This window comes from Cinclus cinclus, chromosome 3 (assembly GCF_963662255.1).
Source record: "Cinclus cinclus chromosome 3, bCinCin1.1, whole genome shotgun sequence".
In the NCBI taxonomy this organism is placed as follows: Eukaryota; Metazoa; Chordata; class Aves; order Passeriformes; family Cinclidae; genus Cinclus; species Cinclus cinclus.
Window position 1 is genome coordinate 24,734,427 of NC_085048.1, and position 22,995 is coordinate 24,757,421.

A 22,995-nucleotide genomic window follows, 5' to 3' on the forward strand; every position below is an offset into this window, starting at 1 on the left:
GATGAGCTGCAGGGTGGAGAGGGAAAAGCAGCCAAGAGGAAATCAGGAGCAGGCAGCAAGGGAGGAGGTCACAGAAGCTGGAAGAGCAGCGGGAAAATTAACTCTTTGGGTAAAAGTGTTGGTGAAGAATTTACCAGTGAGGAGTTACTTGCTATAAGAAAAGCAATAAAACATAGACCAAAAAAGAGATGTAAACAGTCTCTCAGAAAAAGAACTTCAGAATCAACCTAATGGGTACTGCAAGCTTTCTCTTAATTTCAAACATGACTGGATTTAGCATTAATAGTCATATTTGCAAAGATCCTATGCACCTAAAATAGGTTCCTTGGGATATTTTTTAAAATGCTTAAGATGACCAGATGCTTAAATGTTGCTAAAAACTTTATGAAAACATCACCTAATAAACTATGAGGTGCTTCTCAAAATCCCCATCAATATCTTTTAAGTCTTTGTCCTGGTTTCAGCTCTGGTAGAGTTATTTTGATTCCTAGTAGCTGGTACAGGGCCACATTTTGGATTTAAGGTAAGAATAATGTTGATAACACACTGATGATTTAGCTGTTGCTGAGCATGGCTGACACTCCATCACTGACTCTTCACCTTCACCCTGTCAGCACAGGAAGCTGGGAGGTGACAGAGCTGGGACAGCTGACCCCAGCTGATCAAGGGGATGTTCCACACTCTATCCTGCTGAGCAACAAAACTGGGGGGAGCTGACTGAGGGTGGTGGCCACTTGTCCAGGGACTGGCTGGGCATGGGTCAGCAGGTGTTGTGCAGCTGCATTGGGCATCACTTGTTTTGTACATTGCTTTATAATTCTTATTATTTTCCCTTCCTTTTCAGTCTGATTAAACTTTCTCTTGACACACAAGTTTTACCTTTCTCTTATTCTCCCCCATTCTACTGGGAGAAGTGAGTCAACAGCTCTGTGGTGCTGTTCATGTTTAGCTGAATGCCAGGCTAAACCATTGCAGTCTTAAAAATGGAAAAAAATGCAGGTCTTATTTCACTTTTTATACGGATTCATATGTTCCCTGTGTTTGGTCGTTATGGCTGTGCTCAGATTGTCCTGAAAGAAGATCTGTGCATGTGTGTGCACACATGTGCATGTACATTTGGGAACATTAATCTAATGCTAATAAAAATGCTGAAAGTGAAAGATGGCATGATAACGTTTTGTCAAGTTTGCTTCTAAATGCAATTCACAGGAGACACAATCCAGCATGCACAGATATCTCCAAAAGAAAGAAGATATGAATGTAACCTATAGATTAAATAGCTAATAGTTGGAATAACCAAGTCTTGTGCAGGGTGATGATGGGCAGTATTTGCATCTCATATGTTTTAGGTCATTCAAATAGCATGTAAAAAACATAGTGATATTGGAAAATTAGTACATAACATCAGAGTAAGAATAAATGAAAATTAATGAAATCAGTATTATTTAATGAGACATATTAAAAACTCCTAGAATGTTCTGTAGAACAACTTTATCCATATAAGAAAACTATTCTCAAGTAAGGTGTGTCAGAAATGAGAGACTTCTGAGACTTCTATAAATTATTTGGTATCAGTTGTTTAAAAAAACTCCTAAGTGTTTTTCAGACAGAACCCTTATACTGATTTTCCCATAAGTTCTAAGGTTTAAATGCAGCATATAAGTAAAAACCAGGACAGCTGAAAAGACCATGAATGGGGTAACTTATGGTTTTAGAAGCATTAAAAATGGATCAAACTTTGCTGTCATGGTTTCTTCATTAGGGTACTCATAGTGCAAGTTTCACTTTAGCCATGGGATTAGTCTCAGTGGAGCCTAATGAAGCAGTTCACATCAGGTTTTTTCCACATGTGACCTCCCAGACATCTGACCTCTCTCTGTTTTCCTTGCAGTGGCTTGATGCTGCACCCATCCCTAAGGAGCTAAATTGCTTCAGCAAAGGCCAGTCTTTAAATAATTAGAAACAGGTAAATTAGGAGACCCTGAGGAATGCCTACAATCAGCAGTGCTTCTGAGAACATTATTTGTCATCAGTTTATTCTTTGTAGGTAATTTCTGAGATACTTTTCTTTGTAGCAATATTCAGCAGATAATCACCTCAATATATACTGTTGCTGCAGTTCTGGGGCAAAACAGATCATCTTTTGGATGTGTAAAGTACAAGGCTTTTGAGCAGAAAGAGGGCTTCCACATCTGAAACTGAAGAAAGCAGGTTTCTTTATCACCCTGTCTCTGTAGTCTCATCTCCCACGTCTTAAAGTGATCATGACAAAATAAAGTGCAAATTTTGGTACTATATCTCATGATTGTAAATTATCCTGGTGGCTGCATGAGTCAGTAAATTTAGGGGCCCTTCAAATCGTTCAACAGTGGAAATGTCAAAAGATGATGCTTTGACAGCATCTCTTTTCAGTTATGTTTATAGACATGCAAACATTGTTTGGCAGAACTGTACATCGAACTGACCCTACAGCTCAGGAGCCACATATGTTTACACAAACTCAAGGCCAGCTATGAATTATTTGCAGCATTTTATACTTTTTGTCAGAGCAGAAGTACTATTTAAAATATAGACAATACTTTCAAAATGCTTTAGTAGAACCGTCAGTTTAAAATCTGCCCTGGAGAAGTATTGCTAGGCAGCAGCATACTCACAAGAGATTTTTGCACATCCTTCCACACCTTCAGAAAATACAACTACTTACACAGAATCAAGTACCCAGTTTGTGAAAGGAGCAACATGAAACACTCCCTTGATATGCATGCAATCACACCAATCTAAAAAACAGGGTTCCATTTGTTCTCAAGAGTTCTCTGTCGTGTTCAAAAAAGTACAAGTCAATAATATTTATCTGTGCTGTCCTCCATAGGAAGCTGATGTAAACTGTCACCTATAGAGAATGTCAGCACAAATAATACAGCCACTAATGACAGGGTGACCTACAGGACATGAGATATAATAACATGGCCTAAAAGGAGAAGCCTCAGCACTGTGTTCATGTTGCACTAGAATAAGATAAATAAAAATGAAAATTCCTTATAAACTTTGTTTGGCAAGGATCAGTATTAGCACAAAATATATTTAATGTCCCCATTAATGACCTGGAAGGTGTAAAAAAAAAATAAATTTTCAGAGAAAACCAATGTTTCTATTTCTGCAAACATCTTGTCATGTAAATATTCAAGTGGAGCAATTATTGTCTTCAGTGGGATTATTCCCATCCAAACAATTACACCTAATTTAGTTTTGATAAGATCAGGAACAATACTGGAACGATCTCAGATTGCTATGCAGGAAGTAAGAAATAATAGAAGCAAATTCAGATAATTATAGCAGCAGCTAGGAAACTGCAAAGCAAGATTTAGACACAACAAAACCAAATACAAAATAGTCTAAATTAGCAAGAATAAGAAAACCTAGCATCTAGATATCCACCAAAGCTTTTAATGAAATGTCTGAAAAGTCTTTATATATATGCATATATCTTAATATGACAACAAAACAGGCTAACATATTGCAGGACTTAAAAATTTGCTGGAGCAAAGAAAAAGCTTTCCATAAAGTTCTTTTAAGTTACTTTGGAGATACCATTCTTGTCAGAAAAAAAGGGGGACAAAAAGGCATGAGTAGGGAAAAAAAAAACAAGAAGGAGAACTGTTTTATGAGGAGAAATGTCTCCTGGTTAGGAGCTATCATAAATGACTTTTCCAAGTGATAACTCAGCAGAATATGGCCATAATATAAACATCAACACAAAGGTGATTTAGAGTGGCTCAAGTGGGCAGAGCTAGAAATATCAGTGGGGGAAAGGGGAAAGAGATTATGCCCATTAACAAGGTGCTGAATCACGTAAAACTTCATAAAGATGAAGGTCAAAAATCTCTCAACTTCAAGACATTGAGACTAAGTAGGATGAAGATGCAATAAGCTGCAAGATGGACATCCTGGTGACTGCCTGGAACTTCACAACACTGCAGTGATTTGTCATGACAATGGCATAAACCTTACTCACCCTGTCACCATGGCATTAGTAATATACTCAGAATAACTTACAATGTCCATGAGAAATTAAATTGGTGACTTATGTTTTCTGGATTGTAGTCTAATAAAGATAATTTATTCTTTTTTTCATAGAAATGTGCATTCGTGAAAGCCATAGAAAGAAAATCTATCGAAAGAACTAAATAACTGTACAAAACACACTGCAAAAGCAATTTCAAGGAAGCGACATGATAGCGACAGCACTGAGAGAAGTTTTCTCTAAATCTGGGATTTATTATTGTTTCACTGAAACCTAGGACACCCTAGGACACAGTAGTAGATCTTAGCAGACACAGCAGACACGAAATCATACACAAGTGAAGTTATATAGTAACACTGCACATTCTCTATTCTTACTTTTTTTTTTATTATTTATTTTGCTGGTCCTTAAGTCCCTGACGTGTTAGTGACTTTTGGAAAAAGCAGGGCTTTCTTAGCTTAATTAATCCATTCTTCCAAGCTTGTTTTGCTGCTTATACTATTTCTACAGTTTTAGCCCTTTAATTCAGTGGCACTGATGCTCTTTTTCCAGTGTTGGTAATCAGTGGCAATTGGTTACAGCCTCAGCAGTGACATGCAGGCTTACCCTTGGCATAGGCCTACCATGGAAAAAAATATGAGCAATCAAACAAAAAAGGGAATTAAAAAAAAACAAGAGGAGTGGTATGGAAAAAAAGGGTTGATGATGGAAGAGGTGAAGGAAGGACAACAAAGCAGGGAAAGGAACAGAAGTGAATCATGAACAGAGGGAGCCTGGTAGGAGGCTGGAGACCTAGTAAGAGTAACAGAGCTAGATAAAGTAGTCTTGAAAGATAGGATGGGAGTGAAAGCAAGATGGTTGAGAAGAAAGTGACAGCATATCCTTTAAGAAGAGTAGACAAAAACAGGATCAGTGTAAAATAAACCATAAATAGAACCATAAGAGAACAGAGGAAGATGGGGATTAGTGAAGTGAAAGCAGAAACACAAATTCAGATAAAAGGTAAAAAATCTGGCAGTTGTTGGCAGCTACGGTTTTCTTGCAGAAGTTGCTTGTTCTCTCAAGCAATTTAATTCCACTAAGGAATACTTCCTTAAACCACCTGCAGAGCTCATGGATAATTCTTGGTGTTCAGTTGACACCAATCTAGGAAGGCTCAGTTAGGTTCTAGCAACTTCAAGATAATCTGGTTTAGGGTATGCTCAATAGTTACCTCTTTAATAATACTGACTTTATAGAAGTTGTTCAAGCCCCATAACACTGGCACAGAAAAGTTCTTCAGAAAATGTGTCAAAGCAATGAGCTCTCATTAAAAAGAGAAATGCATTATGCCTTCAGGACAGAATAGATATTCACACAAATTTACATCAAGAACTGTATGTCTCAACAAACCGACATATTTCCATACTAAAAGTAGGTTATCAGTGAACTGTGTGTAAATCAAGCTGAGGAGCAAAGAATTATCAGATTTGATCTAAGTTTTGTTGAGCAGAAAGACTGGAAGCACTGTATAAAGTAGAAGAAACCTCAAAATTAGATCTAGTCATGATATTTAATATAAATTTGGTTCAGTACATAGCATCTCAGTTAAATCTGAGTAAGAAATTTCAATAAAATGCACATTTGCTATAAAAACCTATTAAGCAATATCACTATAAAACTATCAAATTAAATACCTAATTAGATTATAGTCTAAAGAATATATTTTAAAAAATCAAAATTTAAAAAACCCTCTTCAGAACTGGGTTATTTTTTAGAGGTATACATCAACATTAAATACAGTCTTACCAACTTTTATCTGGATTTGCTGCTGAATATGAGAACTGAAAAGGTTTTTGAATTCAGGAAGAGAATATGAATAGCCCAAAAATTAGAATTACATCACACACCTCTAAGTAGAAACATTTCTACAACTTTAAGTGCTATTTATCCCTAGAGGCAGAATACTTACAGGTTTTCGAGTTGGGGTAACTTGAACAGAATGGTAAAATTCTGGTTGGACTCGGCTGCTTTTCTTGATTTTTCTTTTTCTTACAGAAGTTTCCTGCTCACTGAGATGGTGAGCTTCCACTATAGGCTGTGTTTCCTCCAGGCGAGGTGCCACACGTCTTCTGGCATGACGAGGACTTGATCTGAAGCCCTAAAGTAAGAGAAAAAGGCATCACCGTGTTTGGCATCTCCCAAAATTGAGCTGTGTAACAACAGCAAAATCACACAGGATCTTAACAACAGCCCAAGGTACAGGCATGCTCACCTTAAATTAATATAATGTCCATATATACTGCGTGTAACAATAGAGAGATGTTGCCAAGTGCTGTTAATATCACATTTGATTTATATTGCTCAATTATATGTATTATAGACACAGCCAGTAACTCCTGTTGCTTTTCTTTATAAGCTCACACTTTTAGTCATTTATAACTAAAAAGTTCTAATTTAAATTTTATAATTAAAATTTTCCAGGTTAATTTTTGGCCTCATGAGAAATGGCTTTAGGGAGCTTGGGCTGAAAATGTGGACTTTTTTCCTGAGAATGAAAATGAAAAAGAATTGATAGGTGGTAACAATTATATAATCTCAGAAATATGGGTATATTTGGCCAAATTAATAAACTCAGGAAAAGCTGCCCTTCAGAAATGCTTTTTGGAGGCTTTCTGGGAAAAGCTCTGAGCATCATCCAGAATGGCTCATGCTGTACAGAATTTAATTCCTTTAATGGCAACATGCATAATGCTATCCCTTTATTGCTACCTGCAGAGCACTTACAATGAGCATTCTCTCATTTCACCCAGTCCCCTTATGAGCATGCACAAGTCTGACAAGGGCCATTTGTACTGAATACGATGTTGGTTGATATTAAACTTGGCCAGGTTGTAAATATTCGTTCACTTAGTCATACCAGCTTGCAGAATAGGTGAGCCAAACCTGTCCTTAGTGACAGTCTGCAGATCAAGGACTATATTTCTTTTCAAAACCGAGAATAGGTGCAACAGTTCCTAATTTTCTACTTTCCTTTTAATTCTAGTAGAATACCTCTGCTGAATGCAACAAAGCCAGCATTTCAGAATCAAACTTCTGCAAGGTTAGATTTCAGATAAAACTGCAGAAATCTATACTGTGAATCTAAATATCCTGAATTCCTGCCAGCAGAAAACTAGTAAGAGCAGTACATTTCCATATAAATCTGCTGTTCTTTTTCTCCACCTTTCCATTAGCTTTTGGGTTTTGTTTTGCCTTTTTTGTTGTTACTTTAATTAGGAAATCAGCACAAAAGAGTTACGTTAAAATGCTGTTATGTTGGTAAATTGAAATGATCAAAAGTATGTCTCTGTGAAAGCTGGATTTCCTCCACTAATGTTCATGAGACTGCGAGGAAAGACAGCACCAGTCTGTCCTGGACACTCAGACAGACAGACAGACAGCCATCTTCATTAAGTAAAGGCATTCCACATTAAGTAAATATACCCTTAAATGGCCAAAAGACACAGACACACATTTACATACACATGCCAGTAATTGCTACAGACACACATTGCATGCAACAGATGATGTAAAAAAGGTTGAAGGGGAAAGGTGAAGTAACCTTCAGGGAACAACCCTCTACACATGAACACTGGAGAGGAGGGACAGAAATAGAGCCCAAATCTACTTAGTCAGTCTGGCAGGCTCATGCATGCAGTGTATCAGGGCTGTGAAATATGTATGATGCAAAGGTACAGCCAACATTTCTTGAATCGTTTTTTGTGATCCCTCCTACTCTACTGAGGCAATGGAATCATCCAGAGTTTGGGTAAGGACAGACCCTGACACCCCGTATCAGAAATGGAAGCAGTACAAAACCTGCCCACACCAACCAAAGCAAGCAGTACAGTGGAAGCCACTGCAGCCAGCAGACCTGTGCAGATTTAGGGGGATCTCCAAACATTCAAGGACCTAAATCTGAGACTCTGCCATGCTACTGCAGCAGGAAAGCTTCTTGACCCATGTTCTCTCTATGCTGTGAAATAGCTATATATCATTCAACATGATACTAGGGACTATTTGGGGTAAGAGGGAAAAACACAACTCGGGGAGCCTCCTATAGCAGGGCTTACTGCTTGTGGAAATTTTTGTTTAGCAAAAAATTCTAGTGTGCATGGGGGATTATTCCATGGCAAGTGAAAATACCCCTTAAGAGACCAAAACACCCAGCAAATATATTCCAAATTCTGAAATCAGAATCGATTTTCAAAATGTTAAATGCATTATGGTTTATTTACATGAGGGCCACTGGCCAAAGCCTTGTGATATACCCTGCACTGCTCCCTCACCGCACTCCCATCTCACTAGCTGGATAAAACTCTTCAGGAAAGTATGTTTATGTAACAGAAGAATTTGATAGAAGCTAAGCAGCTCTGAAAGTGCTTAGAAACACATGCCAAATAGGGATTTAAGTATGTGGGTCTGTCTCACCAAGTGGCTTCACCTCAAAATATGTCTAGGTTTATTGATTATTATATTTCAATATGAAAAAGTCACCTGTGATTTCCAGAAAAATCTGTTTATAGACAATGTTTCACCTTGATAGTTTCTGTATTTTTTCACTTTTGCTGTTTATTACTAGCAAGAAAATGGGATCTTTATCTCTTTAAGAGCTCATCTCCTTCTGTTTGCTGAGGCTCATTCTACTCTTGAAGTCATAATCTGCCTGCAGTATCACAAATGGTTGCTTTGAAGAGGATTATAATGTGATAAAGGCAGAGGATCATGATTTCAGGTGAAAAATTAATTCTGTATTTACAAAGATAATGTTACAAGGACAGAGTCCTCAGACCAAATCCCAAAATGCTTACTCATTCCTGAAATGAGACTTTCCCAGAGCAAAGATACAAATCTAGAAAATTCCAAAATTTGGCAGTCAAAAATGAAGGCAGGAGTTAAAAGTGATGCAACATATAGAAGCTGCTACTCCTATGTTCAGTGCAAAATTAGGATGCCCCGTGATTCCTTCTAAACAGTGAAATGAACAGAAGCTTTTTGTGTCATCTGTTTTATTTATCCCTCAGTTTAGCCCAGAATTAAAAACATCATTTTAATACAGCAATCAAACATAAAACATGGAAATCACACAAATATTTGTTCAGCAAAGGCAGCATTATTTTAGATGTTAAGTCAGTGCTCATAGAAGAGCAGAAAAGTGTTACAAAATGCTCAGGGAAGCACAGTACACCACCTGAGGCCAAATCACTGAGGAAGAGCTGGAGATTTAAAAATGGATATTTACAACGAAGTTGCTCTAACACCATTAAGCAATTTGTAGTTTCCAGTATCATGTGAATGCTGTGTCACTGGGTGATGGAAAACCTTTTCTTGTTCTTTGCACTGGGAGGGGGTTGCTCATTCCCAGAACCTACAGCCTGACTCATTTTTGTACCTGTAAAATTCTGAAACAAGGCAAACCAAACAAAACTTCAAACATGTATTTTTAGAAAACCTGTCTTCCAAATACCAAAATAGCTACACAAAGATTTACACTTAAATAATCTTCCTTAAAGAAACAATTCACATGATCACCAGAACCAGTTTTAGGCATGTCAGTGGAAGACACAGAGGAGAACTGAACCTGGAATTATCTTCTCTGCAAAAGCAGTCATGTGCATCCTTCCAGTCAGAGTCTGTTGGAATCCAGGAAGAATGATATTCCTAATCAAACTCTACAGCAAACAGGAATGGAGACATGTCTCTGGGGGCTCTTGCAGAGACAAAGGTTAGCTCACCTTGTCTCAAGGGAGCTTTTCTGTATGAGGAAGCAGGCTGGGGAGATCAGCCTCTTTTAGCTGAAATTCATTATTTTAAGTCTTCTCTGAATGTTGGGGGTTTTTTTGGTTTGTTTTTGTTGTTGTTGTTGCTTGGTTGTTTTTTCCTCTGGAAAGGGGTGTGATAATATTGAAAGAATCTATTCTATCTTTATATTCAAATCGATGATAAATGTTGCTAGCCTGCATGCAGGAGCACACTGTGTAAAATTACTTTCAGAGTAAGGTGTTCTGTGAAAAAATATCTTATCCAGCCGAACTTTAACTTCCCACCCCTGATTCAGCGACCAATTTCTTGTCTAGAGAAACACATGTGGGTTTTCTCTGACCGAAGTTCAGCAGACATCCCCTCCCTGGGTTTCCCTTTGAGACACCAAAGGCAGCAGGCCAGGTGAACCACTCCCTCACAGAACCTATTTCTCTCCATTGGCCATACCCAGAGCCCAGACTGACCACTTCACTCACAGACATCCATACTGTGAGTATCCAAATTAAATAGGACGGATCAGATCCGGGGTGACTAGCTTTTGGTCTGCCTTCGATACGGTATTCATCATTCCACATTTTATCATCAGACTTCCTTTTGTTTTTCTCCTTCTACATGAAATTACTCTGCTCTCTTCACTTTTATTTTCCTGTGAGAGTTTCACATTTCCTCATTCATGGATATCAGTTTTGATGGATCCGCATAATTCAGTACAGCACTCTTATAAATTTATATTAGGGATATATACAACAGTAGCACGTTTTTCTGTTCTGTTTAAACATTTCTCTTTCCATCTTCTTTCCAATGAGGCTACACATCTGAAAGTAGTCCTCACTGAACTGTTAAAAATCATTCAAAAGGCCCTTTCTGAAGATCATGAATCTAAAAATTAAGAATGTGGTAAAGACTTCTCTCTGTAATATACTCAGCCTTGCATTTCTTTACAATATAATATTTATTTATTTGCTCCATTTCTTCAATATGGTCTGGTATTTGATAACTAAATATGTTATAGTCTGCTATCCTTGTTGTGTCTTTGCTTATTCTCATCCAAATGCATTCATCATAAAAAAACAGGAATTTGAAATTTCCTGAAAAACGTGTCTAGGTTTGCTTTTATTTAAATTTACAGATAAGAATATTTTGAAAAGTATTGAACCTTTTTCTTTCACTTAGTTTTTCTGTGTTTATTTTTACTTCTTTGTCCAATACTTTATTAACAACAGATGAATACATCAGTGCTACCCCATGTGTGCATTATTGCTTTAGTGATAGAAATCTCTGACTCCTCCATTCTTTCAATGTGCAATTGTATTAATTTACCAGCTCCTTCTCCTCTCCATTCTAGCTTCTACTAGCCCCACTGCCTTCATCATACATTACCTCTAATTTTATGCTTGATAAGAAGCCATATTCAGTTTTCATTTTTTCCAGTGTATTTGATGTAGAATATATTGGTTGTCAGAATTCTGATCTTGGAACCCAACCTTTCCAGCCAGCATGGCTTTTTGGAGTCAGTAAGCATTAACATCAATAGAGGTAAAAGTGCATTATCTCATGTCCAGCTGAAGTCAACAGAAATCTTTGCATTAACTTCAGTGGGCACTGGACTGCTGCCCAGTTTACCTCCTGGCAGAACTTCAGTAAATCACAGAGAAAGTACTAGCTAGCATTAGGCCACAATTCAATGACAGCAGAACTCGAGTGTGCTTGCAAGGGCCTGTACAGACATTTGAGTAATTCCTGTAGATTAAGGTGTGCTAATAAATATCAAAGCCAAAACAAGCTTAGCTAGGATATCCAGCTTTGTGTTCTTGCTTTTAAGGTTTCTGACAGTGGTTGTATGTGCATAAGAATTGTCATCTGTTACCATTGCCAACTAATGGCCTAATAAATAGTCTTCAAATTGTCACTTACCGCATGTTTGTATCTTGGAAACTTTCATGTCTACACAACCCACATCTTAGGGCCTGCAGATATTAGTATGCGTAGCATCAAACCCTTCTCAAGATGCTGGCATTCTCAACTGTTCTACAGACAGGCTGAAATAGAATTAAACCCTGTAGTTGGAGTACCTACTTCAACTAAAAGGGCAGGTTTAATTAAAAAACTTTATTGTATCAAATTCCCCTGCACACTGAAAGAGAAAAATTCGAGATTCTTTCCATTACATAGAAAAACATATATATATGTATATATATGTGTGTGTGTATATATATATATATATATATGCATATATCTATGCATCTGAATTGTAAGAACTGGTCTAAATTAAAAATTGGCAAAGACTGCACTATTTCCCTCCTTCCTCTTCCATAGAGATTTCCCTCCCAAATACCATCAGCTTACAAAGAACCAAAGAAAACCCCATAACATTTATTGAACAGCAAATTCTTCAAGTTCCACCCAAAATCCAAGATTTAAGTTAAGTTCTCCAATATATTTATAGTAAAGATTGCTAAGTAATGGAACATGTAAATTTTCTATCACAGTGAGATTACCTACACTCACTGAGTGTATTACTTCACTAACACCCAAGGAGGATGCAACTGCATTTGTTTTATTTTGATTCTATCAGAACTAAAAAAATAGACTGCAACCTTTTTTTTGTGTGTGGTTCTCTTGATTCTTTTTTTAATCTTACAAAGGGTTACTCCTATAAAGATCTGAATCAGGATTTAAAACATAAAATACAAGATTTTACTTTCCATTTCTCATTCCACTCCCTCATTAGCAAGCTTTCACTGATGCTGCTTTGCATGCCGTATGTTTATTTTAGGAGATTTTATTCTTATCTTATAAAATCTAAACTCTAAGCATTGCTGGAACCATTTCTCAGATATTGAAGACTGTGATTTGGCACATGCAATATTCCAAGATATGTCCACATGTTCAAAGGCATTTAAAGCAATTGCTTTTTACATAACTTCAACAAGATTACTTTCCCAACCGAATTCATGAAATAGAACATCAGTAATCTGCTTTCCAGTTCCTAAGCAGCCCCCCCCCCCCCATGTAAATACATAGGAGCCCTTGCATTTAGGCATTTAGGAGCCCTTAAGTTTAGATGTGACTTTAGAATACAATGTCTAATAATCAATGCTACATTACACTGCTGTTTAACATGACATGTTTGTTTTTTCCTGTCATAAGGTCAGGATTCTTATCAAAGCATAGGTAAGTTGTAACATCAGGAAAATCAGATGATCTGCAAGCAAATAGCCAAATGGCACACCCAGTCATGCCTCAAGATACCCTTTAAATACTCTTTCCTGTCTAAAGCTATAAGCCACAGAGGCTGGCCTGTTCCCCAGGCAGCCCTATCTTTCTCTGACAAGAAGGCTTGCAGCTCTCCATGGCAGCTTTGCAATGGCTTGTCCCAGTTCCTTCTCTGTTACCTCAGGGCACTGCAAGCCTGCCTAGGAAGGGAACTATTATTTAAAAACAACAACAAAAAATAAATCAGTGTACTGCTTGATCAGTGGTCTGCAAGGGAAGGTTTCATTTAAAATGTACTAGCACATTCCCCTAGCACATCCCCCTTTCCAGCCCTACTTGCTCCCTTTTCCATCTCATCATGTCATCTTGGGCAGTGTCCAGTATACATCAAGGATCTGCCAGAAGGAATTAGCTTTAACTATTAAAAATATAGTAAGAAGCTGAATAAGAAATAGCAGAGATTTCTAAACCATACCAGTGCTGCCAAACATCTAATACAAACATTACTCTGTTCTGTCCAGTGTGCTTTCTTGAAACACAAACTGGCAAGAGAATTTATCCCATCACAGCATGTGAATATGTGTCTGTACTTTTTCAGTTAAAAAATAGATGCATAAATGATAACAGACTTAGCAGGAAGATATTATAAAAGGATACCTAGGCTAGAATTCAGGTATCTATTGAGATAACTAGATTCAGACACCAACAGCATACCTGAACAAGCCTTGATCCCTGTTATCACCAATAAAATATTTAGTTGACACATTCAGTGAGGCTTGAAGAACCATTCAGCACATCCTGAAGCAGACACCAGCATTAGGTCAGCTGAGTAGTTATATAGACCATAATCTGTAGATGCCTACAGTGAGCTTATTGGGCTGCATAAAGGGATGCTGTTTTCACAAATTCTCTTGCCAACTCCTACTTCACATCAAGGAAGATAGTGGGAACAGGGAAAGCAAGAGAATGATGGCTCAACTTGCTTGTAACATTTTGTTCTTTCTAGAACAAGGAAGAAGGATAAATACAATACCTCAGCCTGACATGATTATGTATTTCAGTATAATTTCTGCTATCAATTTATATAATCATCAATTAAGCCTGTAGGATCTGTGTTTCACTTCCAGTCTGCTCTACTACCTACCCTACCATCCTGAAGCCGAGTGTCCCATTTAAACAGCTGAGTGGACAGGGGAGATAAGGACACTGGCACAACTTGCAAGAAATGTCTTTGCCCAAACACCAAGTGTAGTTAGTTTCTGTAGCTGATGCGGTGTTTTCACACTTCAGCTGCAACTCATGTTTCATTGCCACTGATGAGTCAGGAACAGCAAAGCTCTGACTCTCCTTGATGCAAGGCAGTAGGGCACAAGGGAGCCCAGCAGGAACTCAGACACTTTGGGCACAAGTATCCACACAAGAAGTACCCAGGCTCACTGGTGAACCAGAAGCACAAGGAATAAGCTCAAAACCAAGGCAGCTTTGCTAACACCAGGCCAAGATCAGCTGTCTCCACTGTGAGCCTGACATGCTAAAGCATCTCTGCACACAGTGCTGAGTCCTTGCCCTGGGAGGCTGGAGGAGCCCACGTGCCCACTCCCCAGAGCCTGAGACCCCTCCAGGCTGCAGACCATGTGGAGCAGGGTGAGCGGCTGCAGCTCTGGATGGGATCCTCTCATGCCTGACATGGCCAGGCCCCAAAAAGCCAGCTCAGCTGAATCAGATCCTACATGAAAACATCAAGGTGACTTCACCCTGTGCTCTGCACTTTCTTCCACAGCACATCAAAAGTGACTACTTAAAAGAGTCTGGGAATGGAAGAGAGTGTGAGTGAGGTTTCCATGCCCAAGGAAAACACATGTAACAGCCCTGGAGCAGCCACAACCCCAAGGGTCATAGTACCTGTTCATGTGGTGCCTTCTTACATTTAATACCCTCAGTCTGAAGAGCTGAGCTGTTTCTGAAGGAGCATCCACAACCTGACCTGTCAACCTTATAATCTAAGTACAGTAACTGAGAAATCAGTGCAGATGATTAAGCTTTTCTGAGCAGTGTGTGATCTATGGAGCCCTGCATGATCCTTTCTGTCTGTGTTAGGATAGTTTCTACAGGAGATCTGGTAATACATGTGCCCACTGCAAGTATGACCTCAGCTATTTTAATTCATGGCTTCAATCTGAGGTTTGTTGAGGGCAAAAGACAGTAGCTAGAAGTTCCCATTCTGTACACATGTACAATGTGTCTGTTAACAGGCAGATGGCTGCATGCCATGCTCCCCCTGCATCCCACTGAAACCAGGGTTCTGCCTGTGTGTACAGGGAGTGTGCACTTAAATGGCACACAACACAACTGAACTGCAGCTCCCCTAAAACCCACATCTCCAGAGCCAACAGCACATGCTGAGAAACATGGATATCTAAATACTTACATGATAGCCATGAGGTTGTTGGCATAAATGTGTATTAATGAGAAACTGAAGAGTAAGAAGAACTCTTATGAGCTACTGTATCTTTATGCAGTGGTTTTCCCCGTCCTTCTACAGGACTATGAGGATGTGTTCCCTTAAAAAGCAGGTCCCAGGACTACACATGACCACTGATGTGGACCGTAACACCTCAGTACTGTTTTAGGTGATTGAAAGAGCTCAGAGGTGATTCCCTCAGCACTCCAAAGCTTTGCAGACCATCAGAAGTCAGAGCAGAGATACCGACAACCAGAAGACTATATAAATACATCAGGCATTTGTACACTACATTGTAGCACATAGTAAAAGTACCCAAGTTAACTTCTCCGGAGCTAGTTTAGCTCAGTGCTGGAGCAGTCTGGCTGCAGCAAAGAGACAATTACCATTTTGTGATAAAATTACCAAACACGCTGTTCCTCAGCACAGATTGATGCTTGTGGGCTATCTAAAGGCAGCAATGCTGTGTCTAAAGCTGACAAAGAGTGATGGACAGATGACATATAGTAACCCTCAAATCTCAGTGATACCTAATTTGCCAAGTGACAGCTCAGCGTGACATACTCTGTCTGGGCCACATTATTGGATATGTTATGAAAAATGGACAGAAGGATTTGTCCTTATACAGTGTGTGACCTGCGTTTACAGGTCTCCATTCATTCATATATGCAAGTGCTCTCATACGTCTAAGAAAACAATCTATTTTTTCTCTGATTTATTTTCCTTTGAACCTGTTCCTTAACTTAAACAGCTAATGGAAAAATAGTTTAAATATCCTGAGGGAAAATCATGTCAAACACAAAGGTAAAATATTTTTAGGCTGATTCAACTCCATAAAGACAATGAAACATCCTTTTGGTAGGTGAATGAATGTATTTTTCTGGCTTGTTCTGTACATTTGTGCTCCTTGGATGCACTCCCTCCGATCAAACAGAAGACTCAAATTCAGCTTGGAGGCTCTGTTGATTCCTCCTTTCACTGGAGCTGTACATATCTGGAGCAGTTTATAAATAACTGCAATGTTCAGGATGAATTATGGCACAACTCTTCAAAGACTATTCATTATTGTTTTGTAAGACAACTAGAACTGCATTTTTAGGCAATTCTCTCACAATCAGCCTCAGAAAGGGCGTGATTACACCAAAGGTAAACTTAGGGATAAATTTATGAACAATTTTATGGGCATCTGTGTTGACAAATTAATATATATATTTCCCAGAGATTGTTTTACTATAGTTTTGTATCCATTGTACCATAATGGATGAATTAGAAAACCCATTTGCTCTTAAAAATTGTCATCAGTCTTCAGTGAACTATTTCACTACCAGTCTAGTCACAACAACTCAGAATCACAGAATCACTAGGTTGGAAGAGACCTCCAAGATCATTGAGTTCAACCCATGCCCTGACACCTCAAATAAACCATGGCACCAAGTCCAATCTTTTTTTAAACACATCCAGGGACGGTGACTCCACCACCTCCCTGGGCAGACCATTCCAGTACTTTATCACTCTTTTGATAAAAAACTTTTTCCTAATATCCAAGCTATATTTATTTCCCTTGGCACAGCTTAAGGCTGTGTCCTTTTGTACTGTCAGTTGCTGCCTGGAGAAAGAGACCAACCCCACCTGATTGCAAACACCTTTCAGGGCGTTGTAGAGAGTGATAAAGTCACCCCTGAGTCTCCCTTTTTTACTCAGCTCCCTCAGCCATTCCTCACAGGGTTTGTGTTCCAAGCCCCTCACCAGCCTTGTTGCCTCCTCTGGATGTGCTCAAGCATCTCAATGTCCTTCCTAAACTGAGGGGACAGAACTGGACACAGCACTCAAGGTGTGACCTCACCAGAGTTGAGTCCAGAGGAAGAATGACCTCCCTGCTCCTGCTGGACACACTATTCCTGATCCAGGCCAGGATGCCATTGGCTTTCTTGGCCACCAGGGCACACTGCTGGCTCATGTTCAGTCACTGTCAATGAGTGCCCCCAGGTCTGTTTCTGCCTGGGCACTGTCCAGCCACACTGTCCCCAGCCTGTAACACTGCAGGGAGTTATTGTGGCCAAAATGCAGGACTTGGCACTTGGACTTATTAAACCTCATCCCATTGGACTCTGCCCATCCATCCAACCATTCCAGATCTCTCTGCAGAGCCCTCCTACCTTCCAACAGATCAACACATGCTCCCAGCTTAGTGTCATCTGCAAATTTACTGATGAAAGACTCAATACCACATTTATGTTGTCAATAAAAATATTGAAATAGACTGGATATATATACAACCTTGTAGCGACTGTTCAGTGTACTAAAATGAAAATGTAGGGTCTGCAAAACTCAAACCACCTCAAGTTATTCCTTTGCTACAGACATGGTTAACACTCACTGTCAGCCCTTCCAGAGAGTCTTTTCATGAAGTGTTAACCCCTATTTGTTTTACTGGTGTGTTTAGTCCCACCTGGGGTTACATGAAGTCAGTGAAGTCAGAATTTACAGTGGAAGCATTCAGCAGAAAATTGCCCAAAACATGTGAGTCAAAATTAGATAAATACAAAGCGATACCAAGTTGCTTGTGACTACCCACTGACACTGATACCTTCAGTTCCGGAGGGCACAGTGTCTCTAACACAAAAGGTAAGAGAAAGGAAAACTGTGAAGCTCAGATAAAATTTCAGGCAAAAGATTTATAAATCTGGTAATTTGCCCTCAATGATATGAAAACTGCTGCTTTAGCAATTAGCACAATTATCCCTTCACAATCTCAGAAACCCAAGCATTTATAGAACCTGAATGACAACCTTCCTATTCAACAGTTCTTACCACCAAATCAAAAGACATTAAGAATTATACTGTTCAGATTAATTCCTTCCAGCCTAAGGGCTAGAAGCTTACTTCCCTCTTAATTGAAAGGTAAAAGCCTCACACAATCTAATGACTCCAGGGGCTTCAACTATGAGGAAAACTAATTCAGAAAGAAATGTAAATCACAAGAAGTGGCAACACCAACACATTAAGCTTTTAAATTGAAAGGTACAGGACTTTCAGACCTCTTTCTAAAGCATAAAATGGTAAACGTTGAAATGTATCAAGCCCACAAAGTACTCAGAGTCAAATTCCTCTACTTCATGAAAAAAATAACTTCTACAAAGAACACAAGAAAGAAATTTATGAATCATTGATGGTCTTTACATTTTTTTCAATAATAATTTTAATATTAATTATAATAATAAAAAGGCCCAACAATGGATCACAGCCCCTACTTTGGTAAAACTCTCACTGAGTTATACTGTTATTTTGGTGTGGTTTTTGTTCAGCACAGACATTTCATTCTACAACTGATTCTCAAAATAAAGACAGACTTGTGCAAACAGCTACATCAAAGTCTGATGTGCCATGCAGCAATGAATATTTCTGTTGGAAATTTACTTGTTTTCTTTTTAAAGCAGTGGCATATCTAGGTCTTCCTGAGATTAGGAACATTAACTATTCTGGGTGTGATTCCTTTGTGACTTCATGGAATTTCTATAGTACCTGGGGAATGGAAGAAACTTAAGAGCAGTTATAGTCATATTGAACCTGAGGATTGTAAACAAAAAAAGTAAGTTAAAAACTTGGCCTGACAAACTTCAGATGGTAGTGTGTTAATGGCAAGGTGGAGAAATCACTGTATTATCTCAAACTCTCACATCTTCCTGGTTAATTCTTTCTGTTACTAAGTACCTCTAACAAAGACAGACTTTAACCTACTTTATATTCATAATGATTCATGCAAATTTATCTCCTTTTGAGGCAGGGGGTCAAGTGTTTAAATTCATTTTATAATATCTGCATAGACTTCTGATGTATAATAATGGGGCATGTTTTGCAGAGACACTAGAAATCAAGACCCACAAAAATGAGCTATTAGTGGATTAAATTCACCAGTGACATACAAGGGCTGAAAAGGATCATAAATACCCTTTCAAATTTTGTATCTACCCTCCCATAATATGCAGTCTTATTTTTTATTGTGTGGTTCAGTATTAAAGGAAAAGGATTCAATAGTTCTCACTGTATATAGACAATGGAGGCATGCACCATGAGAGCTGTGGCTGTGGCAAAGAATCTCAACATAAATTTGCACACATATATTTTTTTCCAAATGTAAGGCTTTCCTGACAGGCAGTCAATCATGCAAGAATTGCCAACACTCTGTAGACAGGGCAATTATAATTCTCTGTGCACTGCTGCTAGACCACCTGCACGTTCACATGTGATGGAAGTCAGATTTGAACCCAGCTCTCAGGAGATGAATGCCAACCCACTGCTATTTACTAACAGCCTATTTTTCATTATCTTTTATTATAATTAAGAAACACTATTTATAGCTACACCTGGCAAACAACTAAGTGTGGTTGAAGCTAGCAGATGTACCTTGTGCTATAAAACTTGGAGCTAAGATATTGCATTAATTTTGGGGGGGATTATGCAAAGCCCGTATTTTCATGTATCATGCTTTGCTTTCATCAACAGTATATTGCAGTTGGAAGTGCATAAGGATTTGTGATGACATAGAGAATGTCAAATTCTGCTTCAAGATAATGTTTCCAATATTTTTATTGGAAGTATGCCTGTAGTTTTTTCATTAATGAATTCTATTAGATTCATTAGAATAATATTTTACTTGAAAAAATATTGGAAAATGAAAATTTAATGATGTCAAATGAGTCATCATTTCTCTATCAAAAGTCTCATCAGATAATGAAGCAGAAAACATTTCTACCACTTATTTTAAAGAGCAGTTTAGACCACTAGCTGCAGTATTACTCCATCTAAACAAAGTACAGAAAATGATGAAAGAATATAACAGTTACACTAGCATGTTTCACTTAATGGAAGCTTCTGGGAAATATTTTTAATTTGTCTGCGTCTGACTGGATGATAAACAAATGACCACATACTGAAGCAATAAAAATAAATTACCCTGTCAACTTCTCTCTGAAGTGTCACCACGCAGGATGGCACATATTTCAAAAAATTAAACTTTATCTCCGTCTAGGCTCAGGACCGAGTGAATTTTACATGGAAATCAAGCATTTCATATTGGACAAACTAAATAGTGCAAAAATATTTTGATTTCCAGAGGTACACATTTGTTCACTTTACTGAAGCACTGGTGAACGACAAACTCGGGGCTTTCCTGGTTTAAAGACAGGACACTCCCTATGGCATCTTATTTCTGTGATAGTATGTACAAATTTCAAAATAGTTAGGAATTTAAAACTGATTGCCAGTATGAACCATGCTGCAAAAATGTCTCCCATGCACACTTTTGCAAACGTTATCATAATTGGATAATTTTCACACCCACAGCAGGGTAAAGGAAAATGCAAATAATTTAAAACAAAATATCACTTGAGTGAAAAACTGTCTCTCAAGGCTTCCAGAATAGTAGGCAATGGCATGAAGCTATGCCTTAAATCAATAGCAGGAAACCAGGCAAGAGAAATATCTAGACAGGAGCTCCACAGGGCAGCATGGAAACAAAGTGGGTACTAAAACAAATATTATTTTTCATATTTTCCCAGCAATTATGCCTCTCATTCAGAATCCCTAGGAAGTGACTGGGGTTTGTGTTGTACTTTCAGCACTGGCATGTAAGAGTTTTGATTCCCCTGACCTCTGAACACAAAGTCACACACTGAGGTGCCTGCCAAGCAGGCTTGTACTCTGGATCCTTCTGGGATCTCCCGCGGCAACATCCAAGCCAAGCCGGCAACTTCCCCGACAAGGAGCAGGGCACAGGTGAGCGCTGTGGGCAATGCAAGCGAGCAGAGGCTCTGCAGCCGCAAACCCGAGCAGCTCTGCACGCATTTACAGCGAGGTCAGTAACCGGGCTCAGGGCAGCTTTTGGACACAGGGAGGTCTGGCACGTACAGCAAGCACAGCTTTTCTCCAAGTAACCAATTCCTTTGGGAATGACATAAATCGGCAGGCCGGTTAGGGTAACACAGATGAAGAGCTCATTTTGTGTTGGGAAGGGAAAAAAAACCAAACCAAGCAATGAAAGAGGACATTATGTCTTTCATGCAAAATTAAAAGTTCGCTATATTATTTCATTAACAAAAGACCACGACAATATGTACTCGGGTAAAGAGAACAACTTCTGACCTTGAAATTGCGTGCTAAATAAATTACCTCAGAGCGAAAGTGATGAGTTCTCATGACAGCATCTGGAAGAGAAGCAGAAAGACACACAGGCTCCACCAGCTGCACCTCGCATTTGGCCCCGGCTAGCGGGTTTACCCCGCCGCTCGCCCTTTGGCGCACACTCCGGGACGGCTCTGGCCCTTCAGGCACAGCCGGCAGCTCCGCCCGGCATTTATATTTAATTCATCGGGAAGAAGTTCGGCATAAAGTTCTGCTGCGCTTTGACAGACCGGGGAGGGCTGGGGGGTTTCCCGGCCTCTCACCGCTCTCCCTCTAGACGAGGTTTCGTTGAGGGATGGGTGGAGACAAAGCTGCCGCAGTCCTGGGCTCGGCTTGAATTTTCTTTAAAGCCTTTTTGCCCGGCTAAACCGTGCCACGGCGGCCCTCCGCCGGCAGAAAGCTGGGGATGGGCCGGGGAGCTCCCCCGCCGCCCTCAGGGACCGGCACCGTCTCTTACCTCGGCTCCTTGAGCGACCTGAAAAGACGGATTTGATGGGATGCCTCCCTTTCTGGAGCCTGCGGTGCCAGCAGCAGAAGAATAAAATCGTGGCAATGGTCCCCAGCAGCAGCAGGAGCAAGAAGAGGGCGCACTGGATGCTGTAGGGTCTCAGCAGGACCAGGAAAGCCGCGGCAATCATGGCTCAAGCGCCCGGCTGCCCCTGTGCGTGCGCGGGTCTGCGGCGAGCGGCGAGGGGCCGGGCAGCGCCGGGCAGCCTCTCCCCCCGGCAGCGGGGCGGGCATCGCCGCCGGCACCGCGCTGCTGGAGCCGGCAGCCGGGCGGGAGGCGGCGGCGCGGGGGAGGAGGAGGAGGATGAGAAGGAGGAGGAGCGGGATGGGATTCAGGCCGTGACTCAGCAGCCGCCGCCGCGGCGATGGTTGCGGTGGGGCTGCCCCTCCGTGCCCGCGCGGCTGCCGGGAGCGGGGAGCGCGGCGGGCAGAGCCGGAGCGCCCGCGGGCATCGGCGGGCGGGGCGGGGCCGGGAGCCGCATGGCAGCCGGCGCGGGCACGGCGGGGCGGGGCGGCAGGAGGAGGAGGAGGAGGTGGTGGAGGAGAAAGAAGACGAAGGTGCCGCCGGTGACGGGAGAGAGGAAGGAGCGGTGCATCCCGCCGCCGAGGGGACTCGGCCGGTGGCATCACCGCTGGAGCTGCTGAGAGAGTCGGAAAATGGCTGCTGCGAGGTACCGGGGGACCCCCGTGGGAAAAGAGGGGCTGCGACCGAGGGGCGCGGGGTGCCGGCGGCGGCGAGCGCCCGCGCAGGTCCGTGGAGGAAGGGGGTCTGTGGCGTACCCTGGACCCCAGGAGTCGGTCGAGGCCGGCGTCGTAGCGGGGGAAG

At 40.4% G+C, this 22,995-nt stretch overlaps 1 protein-coding gene across 1 annotated transcript in view; it reads right to left on the minus strand.

Annotated features, from left to right (window-relative positions):
* The window catches only part of DST (dystonin), a 286,945-nt gene extending 264,645 nt beyond the window's left edge, over window positions 1-22,300 (minus strand). The window contains exons 1-3 of the mRNA XM_062489748.1: window positions 22,120-22,300; window positions 21,651-21,685; window positions 5,973-6,161 (exon numbers count right to left, since the gene is read on the minus strand). Coding sequence (XP_062345732.1) covers window positions 5,973-6,161; window positions 21,651-21,685; window positions 22,120-22,300 — 405 coding nt within the window. The remainder of the gene's footprint in view (window positions 1-5,972; window positions 6,162-21,650; window positions 21,686-22,119) is intronic.
* Window positions 22,301-22,995: the final 695 nt, after the last annotated feature.